The sequence below is a fragment of the Prunus avium genome, chromosome 2 (assembly GCF_965620075.1).
Source record: "Prunus avium chromosome 2, drPruAviu1.hap1.1, whole genome shotgun sequence".
NCBI classification, from domain to species: Eukaryota; Viridiplantae; Streptophyta; class Magnoliopsida; order Rosales; family Rosaceae; genus Prunus; species Prunus avium.
The window spans coordinates 33,514,032-33,532,012 of record NC_142285.1 but is presented as its reverse complement, the minus strand read 5'-3'; the positions used below and the strand labels follow the sequence as shown (position 1 = coordinate 33,532,012).

Sequence of the window (17,981 nt, the reverse complement as noted above, 5' to 3'; positions counted from 1 at the left end):
TTAAAGAGTATAGCCCCGCGGATGTACTATTAAAATATTTACGGCTATACTATTAAAATATTCAAAAATATTTAAACAGTATAGCCGCGCGGCTATACGTTTTAAATATACAGCTATACTCTTTAAATATATTGGAATATTTTAATAGTATAGCCGCGCGGCTATACACTTTAAATACTGGAAATGACGATTTCAGGCCTGATTGAGGCCAACTAGTTATTGTCGACAGAAGAGTAATCGATTTCAGGCCAGGTTTCGAGGATGGATTTTGAATCCGCGAAGTTGGCGCGCCCTGCAGCCTCATTTTATATTGCCGATGAGGATTGCCTATATTTTGTTGATTCAGAGGTATGCATTGACTTGTAAGTTGTGATATGTGATTATGATGCTGGGGCTATTTTGCTTAGATTTGTAACTTGCCAGTTTACGTGTGTGGGTCTCTATCTACTAAGAATCATGCCATCAGGAAAGCTGATATGGGGAGGCGGGTTTTAGAAACCCTATCCAGTGGGCGATACTAAAAAGAAGAGTAGTCGATTTTGGACTTGGATCATGCTCAGTCTAGGTTTGAGAAGTAATGCTGATACAAGGTCTGAAGAATTTGATTGACAATCACTAATGTTTCCTTGGCATCTGATCAAATCCATTGACGATCATCTCTTCATTATAAACCGAAGGTAGAACAAACCCTTCATCCGTGGTCACTTGTCTTTAACTTTTAAGTTGTATTCCATTTGAGTGAACTTCTAAGTCATTAGGAATGAAATTTTAGTGCTTATGAGTGGTACCTTGGAGATGGATTATTTTGAAATTAATTTACCATGTGAAACCCTAAGGTATGAGTGGTGAATGAAGCCATGCCTTATTTCAACTTTATATAAGCGTGGTAAATTCCTGTGGATACAGTTAAATGTAGATATACAGGTAGAGTTAGCATACAGTTAAGTGTAGATATCCCTGTGGATACTGAGCTTGTAGAACAATTACAAGAAGGTTGTATATGGCGCCAGGTAAGAGGATCTGCTACCGTAGTGTCAGGCATAGATGATGTACGAGGGTCTTCACTTCAGAGAAGGTTCTTACCTGGCAGAGCTTATTTTCTTTGATTCATTTTTTTGCCAGATTAAGTTCCATTATCCTACAGTAGAAAATATTCTACTCCATGCTTTAAGTAGCTTAGGATTTCAGCTCTTTGGAGTTGGCAGGTTGGTGTTGCTCAACAAGGGTATGATGAATTGGATAATCTTGCCCCTTTGATATCACCACCTGAATCAGAGTTGAATGCGGAAGATGATAGTACAACTTCAGAAGTAGGATTTCAAGATGGGAAAGTTTGCATCAATTGTGCTGTCAATACTTAGGGGTGGGCACGGTCCGGTTCGGCCCCATTTTGAGTCAATACTAGTCCTGGGACATGTGAGGCGTGCACCTTTAGTTTATATATTTACTAGTTTTGTTTTGGGTCGTTTGAAAGCAACTGAATCTCTGGCCATGGTTCCAATTTTGCCTTTACATCTTCATTCTTGGCATTGTGCAGGTTATTTTTTATGCGGCACTATATTTAATACAACTCTTCGTCAAAATTTATGTCTCCTATTACCCATTCTGCTAAACCATTTGATTTTATGCCTTGTACCAGATGAAACTTGAAATTGGTCGCCAAGAATCTCAATCCTTCACGTAATGACCATTGTAACCATCTACTATATTTTTGTTTTTCAGCATTACAAGAAGTTGGTTTACATTAGCATATACATATACATATATATGTTAACGGATATATTAACACCGAATAAAAAGAAAAATATTAAAATAGAGATACACTTGCAGCACCACTGAAGATTTTCATTTGCTGATGAACAGCATGCCATGATCAGAGAGAAATTTGATCCCTTCTACACTACGCTGGTACCAATTTGGTTACTAGGCTTTAAAATGTTGAACTTGCACAGAGGGCAGGTAGCATTGATGTATAACCATTTGTCTATGCAGCTGCAGTGAAAATGATGATGGCAAGGAAGTCCGCGTAATTCTGCTCCATTGTCGTAGACAGAAAGACAGATGCAACATTCCTGCAATTTATCAAAAAAAATTCATGTGATACGGGCAGTCTGTGAGAAGGCTTCTTCGCAGTAATGTATTGCAAAACCAGCACTTGCGCACATACTAGATATACAGACAAAAGATTGTATGGTTTCATCCTACGACTTTCAAATGATATGAATATTGGGAAATCTAAGAACTCCAAACCACCTAATCTTAGGATTCATATCAGACCTTGGTTTTCATAAAAGAACTTGGAAAACGAAAGGGGGTTGTAAGGGAAGGAACGCTGACAAAAAACAAAAGATCAAAAGCTACGGTACTTGAGCTGCCAAAAATACACAACATTATACAAGTATAAAGCAGCTAGGAAAGGGATAGGACCATATTGAAAGGCACATGGAAACTTACAGCATCATCCTGGGAAATAACATGCTCAGTTGGTGCATGAGTGTTACATTCGGTCATTAATCCTTCAGAAGCTTGGGCCTCACCGTTAAGTTTCTCAAAATTACCTGTCCTGCGAAATTTGAACTTCGGTAATCTATCAATTTCTTCCTCTGTTGCCCCCTCCTGTTTTCATGCAGAAGTGATATGAAGGCAGGTAAGTCATATATTGACATATATGATTGAATAGAAAGGAATTATTTCATAAGTGCAAGATAACCAAATTAAAACAAGAAGCCAAACAATTCTTTCATTCTTTTCCCCTTTCATAACCTACTACGTCATGCAAGGTAAAGGATCCTCTCAATTCATATGGATCCTCTCTGTTCGTATAGTGAATGGAAAGGATCGATTCTTCAATCGCAACTGTCACATGGAATGGGCCACCCTGAATTACGGTGGCACGTATAAATCTAGAACTTTGGCATAATCTTCAGGCCAACAATGTCAGCAACTGGTAAATCAGTCATGGTGTTTTCATGTTTCTTTTCAATCAAAGAAAATTTAACTATATAATACTCTTCTATCCAAAATCCAACAGAAAAATGCACCAGAAAAATTCAATATTTTAAGAAACTCTAAGAGGAGTTTTCATATGGTCGCCCATAAAATTCTAAGAAAGAACTCAAATTGCCAACAGCTTAAGAGAGCTCTTCAGCAATATACATTTACTAACAATAACGATGCACAAATATTGTGAAAGTTAGGCTCTTCCTTCAGAATCAACATGCAAAACAAAAATGACTATTTGATACAGAATTGATCTCTTTTGATTCGAGGGACTCAGGCTGGTGCCAATTACTTAAGGAAAGGGAGGAGAGATGAGAGGGGTGAGACAGTACAAAAGGTTTTTAGAATCCATTATAAATTTCAGCATGAGATAAAATGAGCCAGTAAAAGTTTGCACGTGTATCACACTTTGTATAACAATATAAGAAATCATAACATGCAAAACACAACTATGAACAACAAGCTATTAGCCTATTGCCACTTATCACGGTTTCTTATTCATATATTGCCATAATTTCAGCTTCATGTGCACGTATCAAGAGATTATTAACTTGCCTATTATTCCTAAATATGCTATATCAAGTTAACTCTTTCTACAAAATAACACTAAATATTGCATACATTCCTTGTGGTTGTCTACCTGATCTGTTACAGCATATAAGATTGCAATTATGCATGGCAGACAGCAGCAGACGGCAATTCCAACAAGACATGCAACGGCAACACATATAACGACGAAGAGCATATCAAAAGCTAGAAATGTAACACAAAGCCTGCAAAATAGAACCGCACGTAAGTAGTTAAAACACACACACACACATTCAAGTCAATCACTCAGAAGAAACCACTTAAGAATAAACTCTATTCAATCCTAACCAGTATAGATGGGATGAATCACATAGCAAAGTCTGGCCACCATCAGTCACCCAGTAGAATCCAATGACCCACCAAATAAATGAAAACATGGTATTGGCTGACTCCAGATGCTTTGTGACACTGTTGCAGTAAAAAAAAAAAAAAAGCATAGTTATATGTACTTTCATGGCATACAGCCACACAAAGATTAGCCACATGTAAAGATAATCACATTCAAAACAAATGGCAACCATAACTAACATTAACCAACTTATTGCATTTTAAATTTTGCATTACATATATGATGTGAAAAAAGGGTAAAATCCCATGTGGGGATTCAATCAATGAGGCCCCATTTCCATTAAACATCACCATCTAGATTCATCCCACTTCAAATTAACCACAAACGGACGGAACTTAAATAATAGTAGGTCTGTCCTGCTCATTTTTACATATCTAAAAAAGGAAAAGAATTACACTGAGAAATAAAAATTTCAAAGCTTGACAAATGTGCAACAATAGATGAACAGCATACCGATTCCAGAATACAAAAAACGCTTACTTACACTGAGCTTTAGAAACCATGTTTTTTATGTCACTTTTACTAGAACCACAGACAAAAATATTCATATCCACCATTCTATATAACATATACGCAAACTAAACATAAATACATACTTACAAACCAATTGAATATACAGGCAAGATTTCCTTTTTCCAGAAATGCAACATTTAAATCAATATCCACACATTTATACTATTAACATATATGAATTTATATTCCTAAGTCCTAAAAACAATCGAGAATAATACGCATAATTGCACAAGGAGCCTAAAAACAAAAGCAAAAAACTCTACCTTGTCTCATCATCAGCCATACCCTGCTCACTCCCATAATCTTCAACATCACTTCCAGACCCCAAACTGCCACTCCCACCACTTCCCCAACCTACCTCACCAAAACCCACCTCACGTCTCCTCCTATACTCCACAACCACACACCCAACATGAACAACACACTGCAAAATATACCCAACAACCCAAATCCTCAAAGGCACCACAGGCTTCTCCTCCATGCTCAACCCCATCACAGTGAACCCAACACACACAAAAGCCAAGTTCCACAGCAGGTCCAGAACTATGACGGGCTTCGAGTAAGCCCAGTAGCTCTGGCGCTCTTCCAGCTCCTCCGCCGCGTTCTCTCGGACCCGAAACGAGGGCTCACGAAGCCTCATTCGGCGCCCGCTGGCTCGTCGAAGGAGCCGCGCCGCGCCGCGCAATGGTGGCGGGGTATGGCGCACGAGCCGCCGGCTTCGGAGGAGGTCATCGGCCATTGAATAGCCGAGGAGTGGTGAAGTGTCCATGGCCTACTAGAAAATTCTTTTGAATTGGGTTCGATTTTCTGGGAATCGTGTTGTATTTGGATTTTGGGTTTGTGACTTTCGAATGATCAGAGTGGAATTTGTGTGGGTTGCTGTGATTCACTTGAAACAGAGATTTGAAGGTTGAAGATGAAGATGAAGCATTTTGGAGCTAAAATGGGGTTTTTGGAAATCAAATTGGGGGATGAATAGAAACTTTTGAAGGTTTAAATTGAAACATTTGGGATGAGAGAGAAGATTTGAAAGGTGAGTGAGCTGGTGTAGAGTGGGAGCTTTTCTGAATTTTGGGTTTGGGATTTTTCAGTGATTTGATGGGAAGTTTGGTTTGGGACTAAACTGCTTTTGTTTTTTTCTTGGTATTTTGAATTTGAAGTCGGTGAACTTCATTTTCACCAGAAGAAAGAGTATGTGTACTTTACGGTTTGATTCAAATTTCTCACTTTTCACATGGGAAATTGCAATTGTGCTTCTACTTGTTTGGCTTTGTGTGTTTGAAATTGAATTCAAATTCCCAAAGCAATATTTTTTCTGGTAAATAAGATTTTATACAATGTTATTTGGGGAAACAAAGAAATTAGGACTCACCATTGTATTCATTACAAACAATAGGTAAACTTCTTTTAAAAAAATTAACAGAGAGCCGAAATCGAATTTTAGACCTCTTACAATATTAAAATGAGAAGTATCCTCAGACTAAAAATTAGTTAATAACAGTTCAAGCTTAGTATATTCGAATTTTCGACTACCTTCAGGTTTCATTATCACTGAGTTTATCTTATATTTGAAGTGTTTAAGGTATACTCAAATGATAAATACATATGAAAAAATATGTCATAATTATGTTACATCTAGAGTTCGATTCTGATTAGTTTCTGTTTTTGCTTGATGAACTCATAGAAACAAAGGGGATGTTGGGAACATAGTTTATGTCGGAAAGTGGAAACACTAGCGATTGTGGAGGATGTGTGAAATGAGAGTGGATGATGATGTATTTGTCGGAAGAAAATTTCCGAATGCTTTTGAAAGCTGAAAGCTTCAGTTGGGATAAAGATGTACAACACCCACCCGCGCGCCCACTGGCTCCTTCTGCTGGGCTCCCGCCACGTATCCGATGCAAAGTTGCCGCCGAATGTTTTCGATTCGCTGGCGCTACATTATCATCAGTGCTCATCTGTTCTGAACACTGTTTTTATAAAATAAAACGGAAAAAAAATATATAATATTTTAAAAAGTCCATTTTCATATTCTTATAAATTTACTTTGCTGAGTTAAAACATTGTAAAACATTATTTATTTATATAATTATTTTATTTCAAAATAATAATAATATTATTATTATTATTTAAATAAAATAAAAACCATTCCCTACTTTAAGAGCATTTCCATCCATTTGCTATGACAAAGTCAATGGTAGACAATGACTTTTACTATTCACATAACTAGTATCTGCCCTAACAATTTTTTTTGTTGGTTTTCCACTCATTGTCTTGACAACCCAAGAGCAACTATTATTCATATGAGATATGAGGAGACGAATTTATATACAGTTTTGGTGTGGGTAGTGAAGAATATGACTAGGTATTTATAAAAAATAAAAGTAAAAACTGAAATTTTTGGTCCTTTTTCCCTTTTTTTATTCAATTTTTTTTGTTATTTGAATTGAATGTTGACATCACAATGACATAAGCTTGTCCAGGCAATAGTCCAAACAAGTCTTTTCTTTGGGCTTGTCCATGTTGATAGAGCCCAACTCTTGGCCTAGCAAGACTTGGGCACTGGAAACACATTTGGAGGCCTTAGGTGCCTCTTACCCTAGTTTGGGCCTCCCAATGGAAATGCTCTAAGGCCTTCTCCAACCCATGAGGGGCTAAACCCAAATTTTCCCCCTCTAAAAAGTAACTATTTAGGTTTTGTCCGGACTCAAATCGTTTTTTTTTCAAACCCTCCGGACTCAAATTTTAAGTTCGCAACTTTATTAAATTGTTTAAGAATAGTTTAAGTCTAATTTTTTTCTTATGGATAACTTTTCTTCATTCAATCTTTTTAAATAACTTCATAATTAAATTTTTTGAACAATTTGACCTAAAAAAATTAAAATTCCACAAAAATAATTTTATTCCAAAAGAAAACACACAACATATTATTTTGAGTGAGTATTTATAGAGTTTGGAGTGAGTTTTGGGGTTGGATCTTATCTAGATTAATTTAAAATATTATTTTGACCGTTTGATTTAAATTTTAGCCGTTGGATTTTTTTTTACCATTAAAATAGCTTAGATTTAATGTAGATCGTTGATTTAAGTTATATGTATATACCCAAAAAAAAAAGGAGCAACTTATTCAAATGTTGCTGATGGCAACTACATAGGAGAGCGACACGTGGCCTAGTAGAAGAAGACAAAAACAATAGCAATTCTAGCGCTAGGGCCCACGTTAGAATCTTTTCACATGTGGTCTTTTTCAGATGTAGGTGGGCTCCATGAAAAGTTTTGGGTCCAGGCAATACTTGAACTGGTATTTGGGTCTAAGTTTGAGTTTTTCCAAATTTTGGCCCCTTCATTTTCTTGGGTTGGGAGAGATTTTGGGCAATAATTTAGGATGTTTTGGGTTTAGCCCCTTGGGTTGGAGATGGCCTAAGAGCCCTGTTTCTCTTAGAAGAAAAACAAAACCTTCAGCTTTTTTTTTCTTCCAAAATACTGTTTGGCATGAGAACATCATAAAATTGGAATTTTGTATGGACTATATAGAATCAAATGGGCCCATATTAAGTTTTCTTGGGCCAAATCAGATAAATATTCTTCCATTGTTTTAAATAGGCCTTCTACAATAAGATAATTTATGAGATGCTTATAGAATCCAAATAACATTTCTTTCTGCAATTTGTCACTTGGGATAGTCTTGGTTTTTTGTCTGAACACTTGGGATGGTCTTGAGCTCAGCTGTATTTGTGAAATTTGGAAGCTTCATGACCTCTGTAATAGACAAGCACAAGCATTGAGAAGTTAAAACTGGCTATGAACAAATTAAATTCAAGAGTTTTGAATTTTTCCCACAAGGCTAATCAATTCAAGCACAAAGAGTTAGCCCATCTCATCCACAGCATTGTGGATTCAACCCAGTCTAACTTCCAGGCGAATTTACTTCTGAATGATTTGTCTAAGTCTGGTCGACTCGATGAAGCCCGCCAGCTGTTCGATAAAATGCCGAGTAGGGATGAGTTTTCTTGGAACACCATGATAGCTGCTTATGCCAATTCAGGAAGGCTAAATGAAGCTAAACAACTATTTGATGCGACCCCAAGTAAAACCTCTATCACTTGGTCTTCACTCATATCTGGGTATTGTCGAAATGAGTGTGAAAGTGAAGCTTTTGTATTGTTTTGGCAAATGCAGCTTGAGGGACAAAGGCCGAGCCAGTACACGTTGGGCAGTGTCCTAAGGTTGTGCTCAACGTTGGTTTTGCTCCGAAGTGGTGAACTTGTTCATGGGTATGTGATAAAGACCCAGTTTCACACTAATGCCTTTGTCGTCACGGGTCTGGTTGACATGTATGCAAAGTGCAAGCGCATTTCGGAAGCTGAATATCTCTTTGAGACTCTGCCAGACAGAAAAAATCACGTGCTGTGGACTGTTATGCTTACAGGGTACTCTCAAAATGGTGATGGTTTTAAGGCAATGAAGTGTTTTCGGGACATGCGAGCTGAAGGGGTTGAATCCAATCAGTTTACATTCCCTAGCATATTGACAGCTGCTGCCTCAATTTTGGCGAATAGTTTCGGGGCTCAGGTGCATGGATGCATTGTTCATAGTGGTTTTGGGGCAAATGTGTTTGTCCAAAGTGCATTGGTTGATATGTATGTGAAATGTGGAGATCATAATAGCGCAAAGAAGGCACTAAAAAGCATGGAGGTTGACGATGTCGTTTCTTGGAACTCCATGATTGTTGGGTGTGTAAGGCAAGGGTTTACAGAAGAAGCTTTGTCCTTGTTTAAAGAAATGCATTCGAGAGAACTGAAGATTGATCACTTTACTTATCCATCTGTTCTAAACTCCCTTGCTGCACTGAAGGACATGAAAAATGCAATGGCGATTCATTGCCTGATTGTGAAGACTGGATTTGAGGTTTATCAACTTGTGGGCAACGCTCTTGTTGATATGTATGCTAAACAGGGAAATATAGATTGCGCACTTGAGGTGTTTAAGAATATGTCAGACAAGGATGTTATCTCATGGACCTCCCTGGTAACCGGCTATGCACATAATGGCTCTCATGAAAAAGCACTTAGATTGTTCTGTGAGATGAGAACAGCAGGGATCTATCCAGACCAATTCATAATTGCCAGCGTTTTGATTGCCTGTGCAGAGCTGACAGTTTTGGAGTTTGGCCAGCAAATTCATGCAAACTTTATTAAGTCCGGCCTTAAAGCATCCTTATCAGTAGATAATTCATTTGTGACTATGTATGCAAAATGTGGGTGCATAGAAGACGCCAATAGAGTTTTTGACTCTATGCAAGTTCAAAATGTGATTACTTGGACAGCTTTAATAGTTGGTTATGCCCAGAACGGTAGAGGAAAGGAGTCCCTAAAATTTTACGATCAAATGATTGCAACTGGCACACAACCGGACTTCATTACTTTTATTGGCTTATTATTTGCTTGTAGCCATGCTGGTCTTCTGGAAAAAGGTCAATACTACTTCGAATCGATGAATAGGGTTTATGGAATACAACCAGGTCCTGAGCACTATGCATGTATGATTGACCTCTTGGGGCGCTCAGGGAAGCTTAAGGAGGCTGAGGCATTAGTTAATCAAATGGTTGTGGAACCAGATGGAACTGTATGGAAGGCACTACTTGCTGCATGCAGATTACATGGGAACATAGAACTGGGAGAGAGGGCAGCAACAAACCTATTTAAAATGGAGCCTTTAAATGCTGTGCCTTATGTTCAGTTATCTAACATGTATTCTGCAGCTGCTAGATGGGAAGATGCTGCAAGAATCAGAAGATTGATGAAATCAAAGGGAATTCTTAAGGAGCCTGGATGCAGCTGGATTGAGATGAACAGCCAAGTGCATACATTTATGTCTGAAGATAGAAGCCATTCAAGGACAGCTGAAATTTATTCCAAAATCGATGAGATCATGATGTTGATCAAGGAAGCTGGATACGTCGCAGATATGAATTTCGCACTTCATGACATGGAAAAAGAGGGTAAGGAGCTTGGCCTAGCGTATCACAGTGAGAAGTTGGCTGTTGCTTTTGGGCTCCTCACCACACCACCAGGAGCACCAATCCGAATTTTTAAGAATCTCCGGGTTTGTGGAGATTGCCATAATGCAATGAAATATATATCAAAGGTTTTTCTCCGGCATATTATACTAAGGGATTCAAACTGTTTTCATCATTTCAAAGAAGGGAACTGTTCTTGTGACGACTATTGGTAGAAGGTTCATTAGTTAACATCAAATGGCTGGTTTGTCGTGCTCTTCTTGAAGACCGTCAAGTTGCACTTCAAAGGTTGAGACCATCAACTCCGTCTCTCTTTTTCTTTCCCTTCTTTGATATCTTTGGATTATGTAGATCTGGATGAGAAACCTAAAACTTAGATGTTTGATGCAGATGAAACTTGAAGCTGCTGAAACCCGGATAAGCAATAGGCCCCAAACCTATGACAGTCAAGTGAACAGTGATTTAAATGGTAATATATGAACTTTCCCATCTCATACTCTTATGTGATGTGTTTTCTGTAAGCGCCTAACTTCTGCATCTACAAGTGTGGCTTGCATACTATAGGGAATTATGTTCGTCAGTCATGTATGAGAATTCGAACTCTCATGTACTGCATAAAGAGATCTCCTCCTCATCCAATTGTCTTAGATAATGCAAACCATTTTCTACCTCCATCAAATCAGCTCATCAGGATTCTGAATCACTACACCTTGAGTACAGGATTTCTTGAAAATACAGGATCAGATATTCTAATAAGACTATGAACGTGCGGAAATATATTGTTTGTTGTATGTAATATTCCATCCAGAAAGCGGAGCTCTTAACATTTTCGAATTCAAAAACCATTTTGTAGTTCTATGTCTATCTGAGATTTAAGCCTCTTCAGAAACCTCTTACATCATTAGTTGTGTTTATGTGGCAGTGTATGTCGGCGTTCGATTCAAAATTCGCGTACCTTGAAAGTGACTGGCGGCTGCTAATCTCAAAGCTTAAAGAACCCCAATGTGACCTTCCTAGCAAGATCAGGCTATTTTGGAAGAGCAGGCTATGAAGGTAAATGCCCAGAAAAATCAGTTGCGGCCCAGCTGCAGAGCTGCAAATAGCCTTTGTTGATCTCTATTTTTGTGGTGCACTCAGGTAGGGGACGAAAAATATTTATTTGTTTCACTCTAAATTCAATGACCTATAATATATAGAGGTAATCTGGCACTAAAATATCTGTATTATTTCAGTCCAGTTTTGACCATGAACGCATTCTTGATTGTCATGGTAGATTCGATTCAACCACGATAATGTTTAACTTTGGTCGAAATTCATCCCAAACTAGACAAAATTATTGTCTGGATGCAATCAGTGGTACGGTAAACTGAACACATAATTCAAATGTAGAGGATTGCCTGTTGTTTCACTTAAGGCCACTAAAAGGGAAAAAGCAAAAGATAAAAGAAGAAATTGGGGAATCAACTCGAATATTTGAATTTCTCTGTAAATAGTGGGGAACAGTATACAATGAGAACCTAATTTTATCTAATGATCCCATTTTAAGTTAGTCTCCACAATATTCATAGAACACTATATGACAACATGATTAACATATATGTAAGAAGAACTCATCTTTCACAGTCAAGGCATACAACATTACATTGTAAAAATTTTAATCTTGGAATCTCTGTGCCAAGCAGTCCCACTCCACCCCCACCTGAAAATTCCACCCGCAAGATCCATTTGTACAAACAGCCTGCCAGAAACTCATCTCCGGTGCATAGTTCTGCCATGACTGATCTGAAAGGATCAAGAGACAGCAGACCCTTTGGGTGCGCAAGGCAGCATGGCTCATGTGAGCATCCAAGCAATCAAAACTGCATTTACATCGTGTACATTTGTGACCCCCTCAGTTTCAATAATTAATTCCTAGCATGCTCAGGGATTAGACGATGTCGGAGTTCAGTGGAAGCGCCCGCCAATTCTGCATGTGTTAGACGTCAAGATTAACACAACAACTAACAGAAAAAAGCAAATAAAAACAAGGCCATAGAATAGTGCAAAATCTTACCTTGAGCCGTGAAATCGAACAAAGGAGGTAATGCTCGTCCATTGGGCAAGCTTACATTTGGGTCTCTCAAATCATCAAAGAAGGGGTGAGCACATGCCTCCAACTACAAACCAGGAAAGAATTTAGTATTATACTTTTACCATTCACAAGTTCCAATAAAAATTTATCAAGAGCAATTTTATTTTCTTACAGCTGTGCAACGTAGATTTGGTGAGTACTGGAGCAGCCTTGACACAAGATCCACTGCTTCAGGGGGCATTCGCTTGTGAAATATCTGAAGATTAAAAGCACATTAAGATTTTCTGCTGACACAAATATAGATCCGATAATCCAATTGATGAAGAGCTGATCATAAATACTCAAAAATTAAAATATTGAACAGACCTTGTGCCATGGGTGAGCTTTGATCTGAGGGAACTTAAACTCAGTGTAATTCGGATTCATGCACTTTATTTCTTCTCTGGTTGGTGTCCCAAGAATCTAGTATGATACCCAAAAGAGAAAATCAGAATGCAAATAGCAAAAGAATCACCATAACAAGCAAAAAGTGGGTACATCTACCATACCTTTATAATCTCCACCAGCTGATCAACACCACTCTCCCCGGGAAACAGTGGCTGCAATGATACCAAAAATAGCCATGACTTACTAGAAAATATAAATAAGGAAAGAAAATAATATGAAAGACAACAAGGTGCACATTCTCCCAGCTGTAAAATAACAAATAAATAAATAATATAAAAATCATGCCCAACCGCCAACACAAGCAAACCTTTTGGTAAAGTGCTTTTTTTTTTTTTTGGTGGCATTTTTTTCCGATTTAGTAACCAAATTCCTACAAGTTAGATAGAAATCTGACATGCTATACGCATACCTGTCCAAGAAGAAGCTCAGCAAATACGCAACCAACAGACCACATATCAATTGCAGTGGTATATTCTGTAGCCCCAAATATAAGTTCTGGAGCCCTATAATATCGTGAACAAATGTATGATATGTTGGATTCACCTGGCACCTAAAAATGAGAAAATAAAAGAATTCATAAGTTCCAAGACCTTCATGAATTCCAAGATATCATCAAAGCACTGTGACCTCCAGATTCACAAACTACGAAACATACCAACATCTTTGCACTCCCAAAATCACATATCTTTAGCTGATGCGTGTGGGGATTCACCTGCAATATACATCACAACCTCAACCTCAGTATGATGACAGAAGATACAATGTCATATCAATTTGAACACAAAACATAGTAAACATATCAAAGGGCTGACATGCAGGCTTTAGTCTTTATTTAAATAATTTAAACTATCAAAACTTAGTGCTCATATCATATGCAAAGTGGAGTGGGTAGTTGAACCCCAATATAATTGTTGTCAATTTTATCTATATAAGTAAAGTCAGACTGCTGTGAATGAGAAAACTTATTCTGGTTCATTACATGATCAACACTAAAATCAAACTGATAAAAGTTAAAAGAAAATCTTACCAGCAAATTTTGTGGCTTAATGTCACGATGACACACACCAATAACATGGTGTAAATAATTTAATGCGCGACAAATCTACAAAAGATAAAACAACAGAATTTATTATCCAGAATAGGCGTCAAAAAAGACAAACCACTAAACAAAAGGCAGGAAATAAAAATCAGCAGCAGGATTCCAAAATCACCTGGTATGTATACAACTGCACATAAATAATGGGAATATGTTGGTTCATCCTGATATAATGCTTTGAAACTCGGTAAACAGTTTCAGATATATACTCGAGGACAAGGTTAAGGTACAGCTCGTCTTTGTCAGTAGTAGAAAAGAAGCAATGCTTCAACTGGACAACGTTAGGATGGTCAAGTAAACGCATAATTTGAAGTTCTCTATTTTTATATCTTTTATCCTGCAGCACCTTTTTTATTGCAACTGCGTCACTTGTTTCCAGACATTTAGCCTGCAGCATAGAGTACAGTGAGCGAGGGAAAAAAATTGACGTCGAAATCTGTATCAGTGGAAAAGGAACCAACAAAACCTAAATAGTGAGCAAATCCAAATAATCTAATGTACCTGAAAGACAACTCCAAATGAACCAGTGCCAACTACACGCTCTGCCATATATGAAATTGTCTGTAACCAAATAAGAAAATTGATTAAAACATTATGAACAATTTATCTCAAATATAATACATCATGTACGTATAGAGTGTAAATCAACCAAAGGCTCCAGCAGAAAAAGAGATCATACACAAAGAAGTTAAAAATCATTGAACATAAAGACTTTCTAGTATGGTATTACTAATTATTCAAGACAGTGAAATTAAGAGACAACTTGAGAAATGCAGAAGCACAAAGCAGATAAATGAAATCACCTGTTTAGGTTGTCCATTCCGGCCTCCTACTGTTGTTGCAATTATATGACCAGTTTCTGTTCCATTACCATTTATAACAGTTTCTTCCATATCCTGCGCAGGGAAAATTTGCAACCATTTACTCGGTAACTGATATTTGCTAGCAGAGTGATAATATATTCACATATCTGAAGGAAAAAATTACATGAAAAGAATTAACAACAAAAGTTACCTTTTCATCATGGTTGTTGGCCTTCTCATCTCTAATTTTCATTTCATTCATTTCTTTGGGAAGCTGATCATAACTTGACTTTTCTACTTTGGCCTCTGTCTTAGCTATTGAAGATACATCAGATGTGCTTGCAACAGTTTCCAGTGATGTTGGAGCCGTATGCTGCTCTAGACTGGTGGCACTTTTCTCAACAGTATTTGACTGTTTATTAGCCTTCTTCTCAGTTTCTTGGTCGACCTTTGCTCTCTTTGTAATAGAATCAACGCCCTGGAAATAAAAAATGAAACTTAGCTATAAATGATCAACAAATAAAAAGGTTGTGCAAAATATCTTAAACAATGACAAAAATAACCCACATAGCCTTCATTATCTCCTATTAAAAGAAACCCAAACATATAGATCTAAAATGGCATTTTAACTCATTGCTGTAAACAACCACACCAGTAATGAGCTAGTAGCACACATTCTTGTAACTTTATACACACAAACGCATATTTAACATTCACACACATAATGGCATTTTAACTCATTGCTGTAAACAACCAAGCCAGTCATGAGCTAATTGCACATATTCTTGTATTTTTATACACAAAAACACATATTAAACATTCACACACAAAGTTGGCATTGCATGTAAACCATAAAAGAACCAAAAACAGTCATTTGATGTATCAGCAATCCCAACAAAGGCTGCTCTTGTTACATAAACTAACATTTTAAAACATCATTATCTGTAGTGACATAAAACTTCCTTTGCTCACAAGTAATTGCAATTGCAATGCATCATGAACATACTAGACCAATCAAAAGTAGGAACAACTTAGTCTTGGGCAACATTGATCAGCTACCCACGCATAAAACGTAACAGCACAACAATTAAAATCCCATTTAGGCTCGGGACAGATGTGTAAATACGATTGAAAACCCATAATTACCACCCCAGCCCCCACCCAATAAAAATGGAATAATACATACATACTAATCTAATAAAACCATATGGTCCTTCAAATCCATACACGAAAAAACCGAACTTTTTCTAATATGCACAGAAAATAGGGAAGAAAAATCATCAAAATGCTCAGATTTGCTAGTGGAAGAAAATCTAACATCTCTGTCTGAAATATAAACAAAAATGAATACATACATGTACCCCAAAAGAATATAATTATATATTTAAATATCCACTAGATAAACCCAAATCATAACAGTAAACAAAAAAAAATCATCAACTGTATTTTGAATATCCAGATGCCAGCTTCTGAAATTCCAAATATCAGAAACCCAAAGCTCCATAAATCACGACATATAACTTTTTGCTTCATTTTTTGATCCATTTTCTGAGCTAGCTAAACAAGCTCTAACGCTCTAAGCCAACAATAAATGAACAAATATAAATATAAATCACACTTACAGGCTCCGATGAAACAGAGGTCCGACCCGAGGCAATGCTCTTGAGCCTTCGCATCATATTCATCTTCGTTTCTTCTATTTGATTCAACCAAACCCTAAATTCCTCCCAGAAAATGAGAAAAATCACAGAAGAGAGAGAAAGAATGCCAAGCTTTCTCTCTCCTCCTCCTCCTCCTCGTCTCTCTGTTTCTCTCTCTCCCTTTGATTCAATTCCAGAAACCACAGAGACCCAAAAGAATCAAAGGAAAAGAAAGAAGAAAACCCACAGCCTCCCTTTCTCTTTCTCTCCCCCGCTCTCTCTCTCTCTTTAAGATTTTTCAGGATTTCTCTCACTAAAATTGTATTTGTATTTTTCTCTCTCTAGAATTTATCTCTCTGTCTGTTAGCTGTTTTTTTTCTTTTTCTCTTTTTTTTTTTTTTTTTTTGGATCCTCGGTCAAACTTGGACCAAAGAAAATCATTCATTCCAGCCTTACACCATTTCTTTATCGTACCTTGGTCAAACGTGAAACTCCGTCCGTTGATGGGATATGATGGGGGATCCAACGGTGAGCATTTGCGGATTTTCCTGGTAAAGAGGACCTGTGGATTTACAAAGATATCCCCGGACTGAATATTCGGTGGGGGTGCTTTTTGACTGGTCATTGGACGGTTTGTTTCTGCGGTCAAGTTTTTAGGGCTTTGAATTTTATTTGCTTAGGAGTTAATTAATTGTGCTGGCCATCAAACCGTACGAATCGGTCTATTTTTATTTTCTTTAATGTTGAAATTTCTGACCAAAAATATATATAGCTGTTAAATCTAAAAATTTCATGTGACAACCACAAGGTGTGGTACAGTTGGCAAACTGTCACCTCCAGTTGGCGAGCTACCTGGTGCTTCAATGACAGGGATTCAAAACTCGTTGGAAGCACTTTGTGGCCAAAAACAAATCGAACCCCAAGCAGAATTGAAAAAAACATATATATATAATTATGTTTTCAGGAAATGACAAATGGATAATGGGTGTTGTGAATTGTTATTTTTTATTTTTTATTACAAATACAGGCATTGCCTAAAAACCAATGGGCAAAAACTAGAGTCATTGGAATTGTGTAGTTTTGTTGCAAACCGATTCATGAAAGGGAGTGACGATGTTGTGGACAACAATGATGATCGTTTGAAGGGGTGTTTGTTGGTGTAATGATGAGTGAGCACTTGATTAAACTAAATTAGTTTTTATCATCGAATCCTATATTACTCCAAGTTTACGAAGCTAATTTGCAAGTTAATTAGCTTCTCGAAAAGCATGTGTGCAAATCCTGCATTGCGGGATCTCGTTTAAGAAATTATTTAGTTTAGCTTTGATTAAAACTCGTCATGATCGATTTTAAAGGGTTTTAACTTAAATTTAATTTGCGTTTGAGTTGTCCAAATTAATCAATCAGCATGTTTCGCAAATATAGCATAATTATAGTTTTTCTATAAATTTCTAT

The 17,981-nt window shown here is 37.2% G+C and overlaps 3 protein-coding genes across 3 annotated transcripts; 1 reads left to right on the top strand and 2 right to left on the bottom strand.

The window, feature by feature from the left end:
• Positions 1 to 1,675: 1,675 nt before the first annotated feature.
• LOC110759347 (E3 ubiquitin-protein ligase At4g11680) lies at positions 1,676 to 5,680 on the bottom strand. The gene is made up of 5 exons (XM_021961400.2): positions 4,714 to 5,680; positions 3,877 to 3,996; positions 3,641 to 3,773; positions 2,455 to 2,616; positions 1,676 to 2,072 (listed from the first exon to the last, which is right to left on the bottom strand). Exons 1-5 carry the CDS (start codon positions 5,217 to 5,219, stop codon positions 1,896 to 1,898), a joined length of 1,098 nt encoding a protein of 365 aa, XP_021817092.1. The 5' UTR covers positions 5,220 to 5,680; the 3' UTR covers positions 1,676 to 1,895.
• A 2,394-nt stretch (positions 5,681 to 8,074) lies between these two features.
• LOC110759325 (Tetratricopeptide repeat (TPR)-like superfamily protein) lies at positions 8,075 to 11,779 on the top strand. The gene is made up of 3 exons (XM_088248373.1): positions 8,075 to 10,757; positions 10,860 to 10,938; positions 11,392 to 11,779. The coding sequence occupies exon 1, from the start codon at positions 8,252 to 8,254 to the stop codon at positions 10,682 to 10,684; it is 2,433 nt and encodes an 810-aa protein (XP_088104499.1). The 5' UTR covers positions 8,075 to 8,251; the 3' UTR covers positions 10,685 to 10,757; positions 10,860 to 10,938; positions 11,392 to 11,779.
• Positions 11,780 to 11,921: 142 nt separating this feature from the next.
• On the bottom strand, positions 11,922 to 16,847 carry SK32 (shaggy-like protein kinase 32). Its single transcript, XM_021961386.2, has 13 exons — positions 16,509 to 16,847; positions 15,098 to 15,364; positions 14,887 to 14,979; positions 14,585 to 14,644; positions 14,199 to 14,471; positions 14,015 to 14,089; positions 13,643 to 13,699; positions 13,397 to 13,537; positions 13,089 to 13,139; positions 12,907 to 13,002; positions 12,713 to 12,796; positions 12,523 to 12,625; positions 11,922 to 12,435 (listed from the first exon to the last, which is right to left on the bottom strand). Exons 1-13 carry the CDS (start codon positions 16,569 to 16,571, stop codon positions 12,374 to 12,376), a joined length of 1,425 nt encoding a protein of 474 aa, XP_021817078.1. The 5' UTR covers positions 16,572 to 16,847; the 3' UTR covers positions 11,922 to 12,373.
• Positions 16,848 to 17,981: the final 1,134 nt, after the last annotated feature.

Excerpts from the sequence above, each read along its gene's own strand:
- LOC110759347 (XM_021961400.2), bottom strand. The coding sequence starts at position 5,219 with ATGGACACTTCACCACTCCTCGGCTATTCAATGGCCGATGACCTCCTC. Across the intron at positions 3,774-3,876 it reads GATTCATCCCATCTATACTG|GCTTTGTGTTACATTTCTAG; the intron begins GTTAGGATTGAA and ends TCTATTTTGCAG. Across the intron at positions 2,617-3,640 it reads TATATGCTGTAACAGATCAG|GAGGGGGCAACAGAGGAAGA; the intron begins GTAGACAACCAC and ends GCATGAAAACAG.
- LOC110759325 (XM_088248373.1), top strand. The coding sequence starts at position 8,252 with ATGAACAAATTAAATTCAAGAGTTTTGAATTTTTCCCACAAGGCTAAT.
- SK32 (XM_021961386.2), bottom strand. The coding sequence starts at position 16,571 with ATGAATATGATGCGAAGGCTCAAGAGCATTGCCTCGGGTCGGACCTCT. Across the intron at positions 12,797-12,906 it reads AAGCTCACCCATGGCACAAG|ATATTTCACAAGCGAATGCC; the intron begins GTCTGTTCAATA and ends TTTAATCTTCAG. Across the intron at positions 12,626-12,712 it reads CAAATCTACGTTGCACAGCT|TTGGAGGCATGTGCTCACCC; the intron begins GTAAGAAAATAA and ends CCTGGTTTGTAG.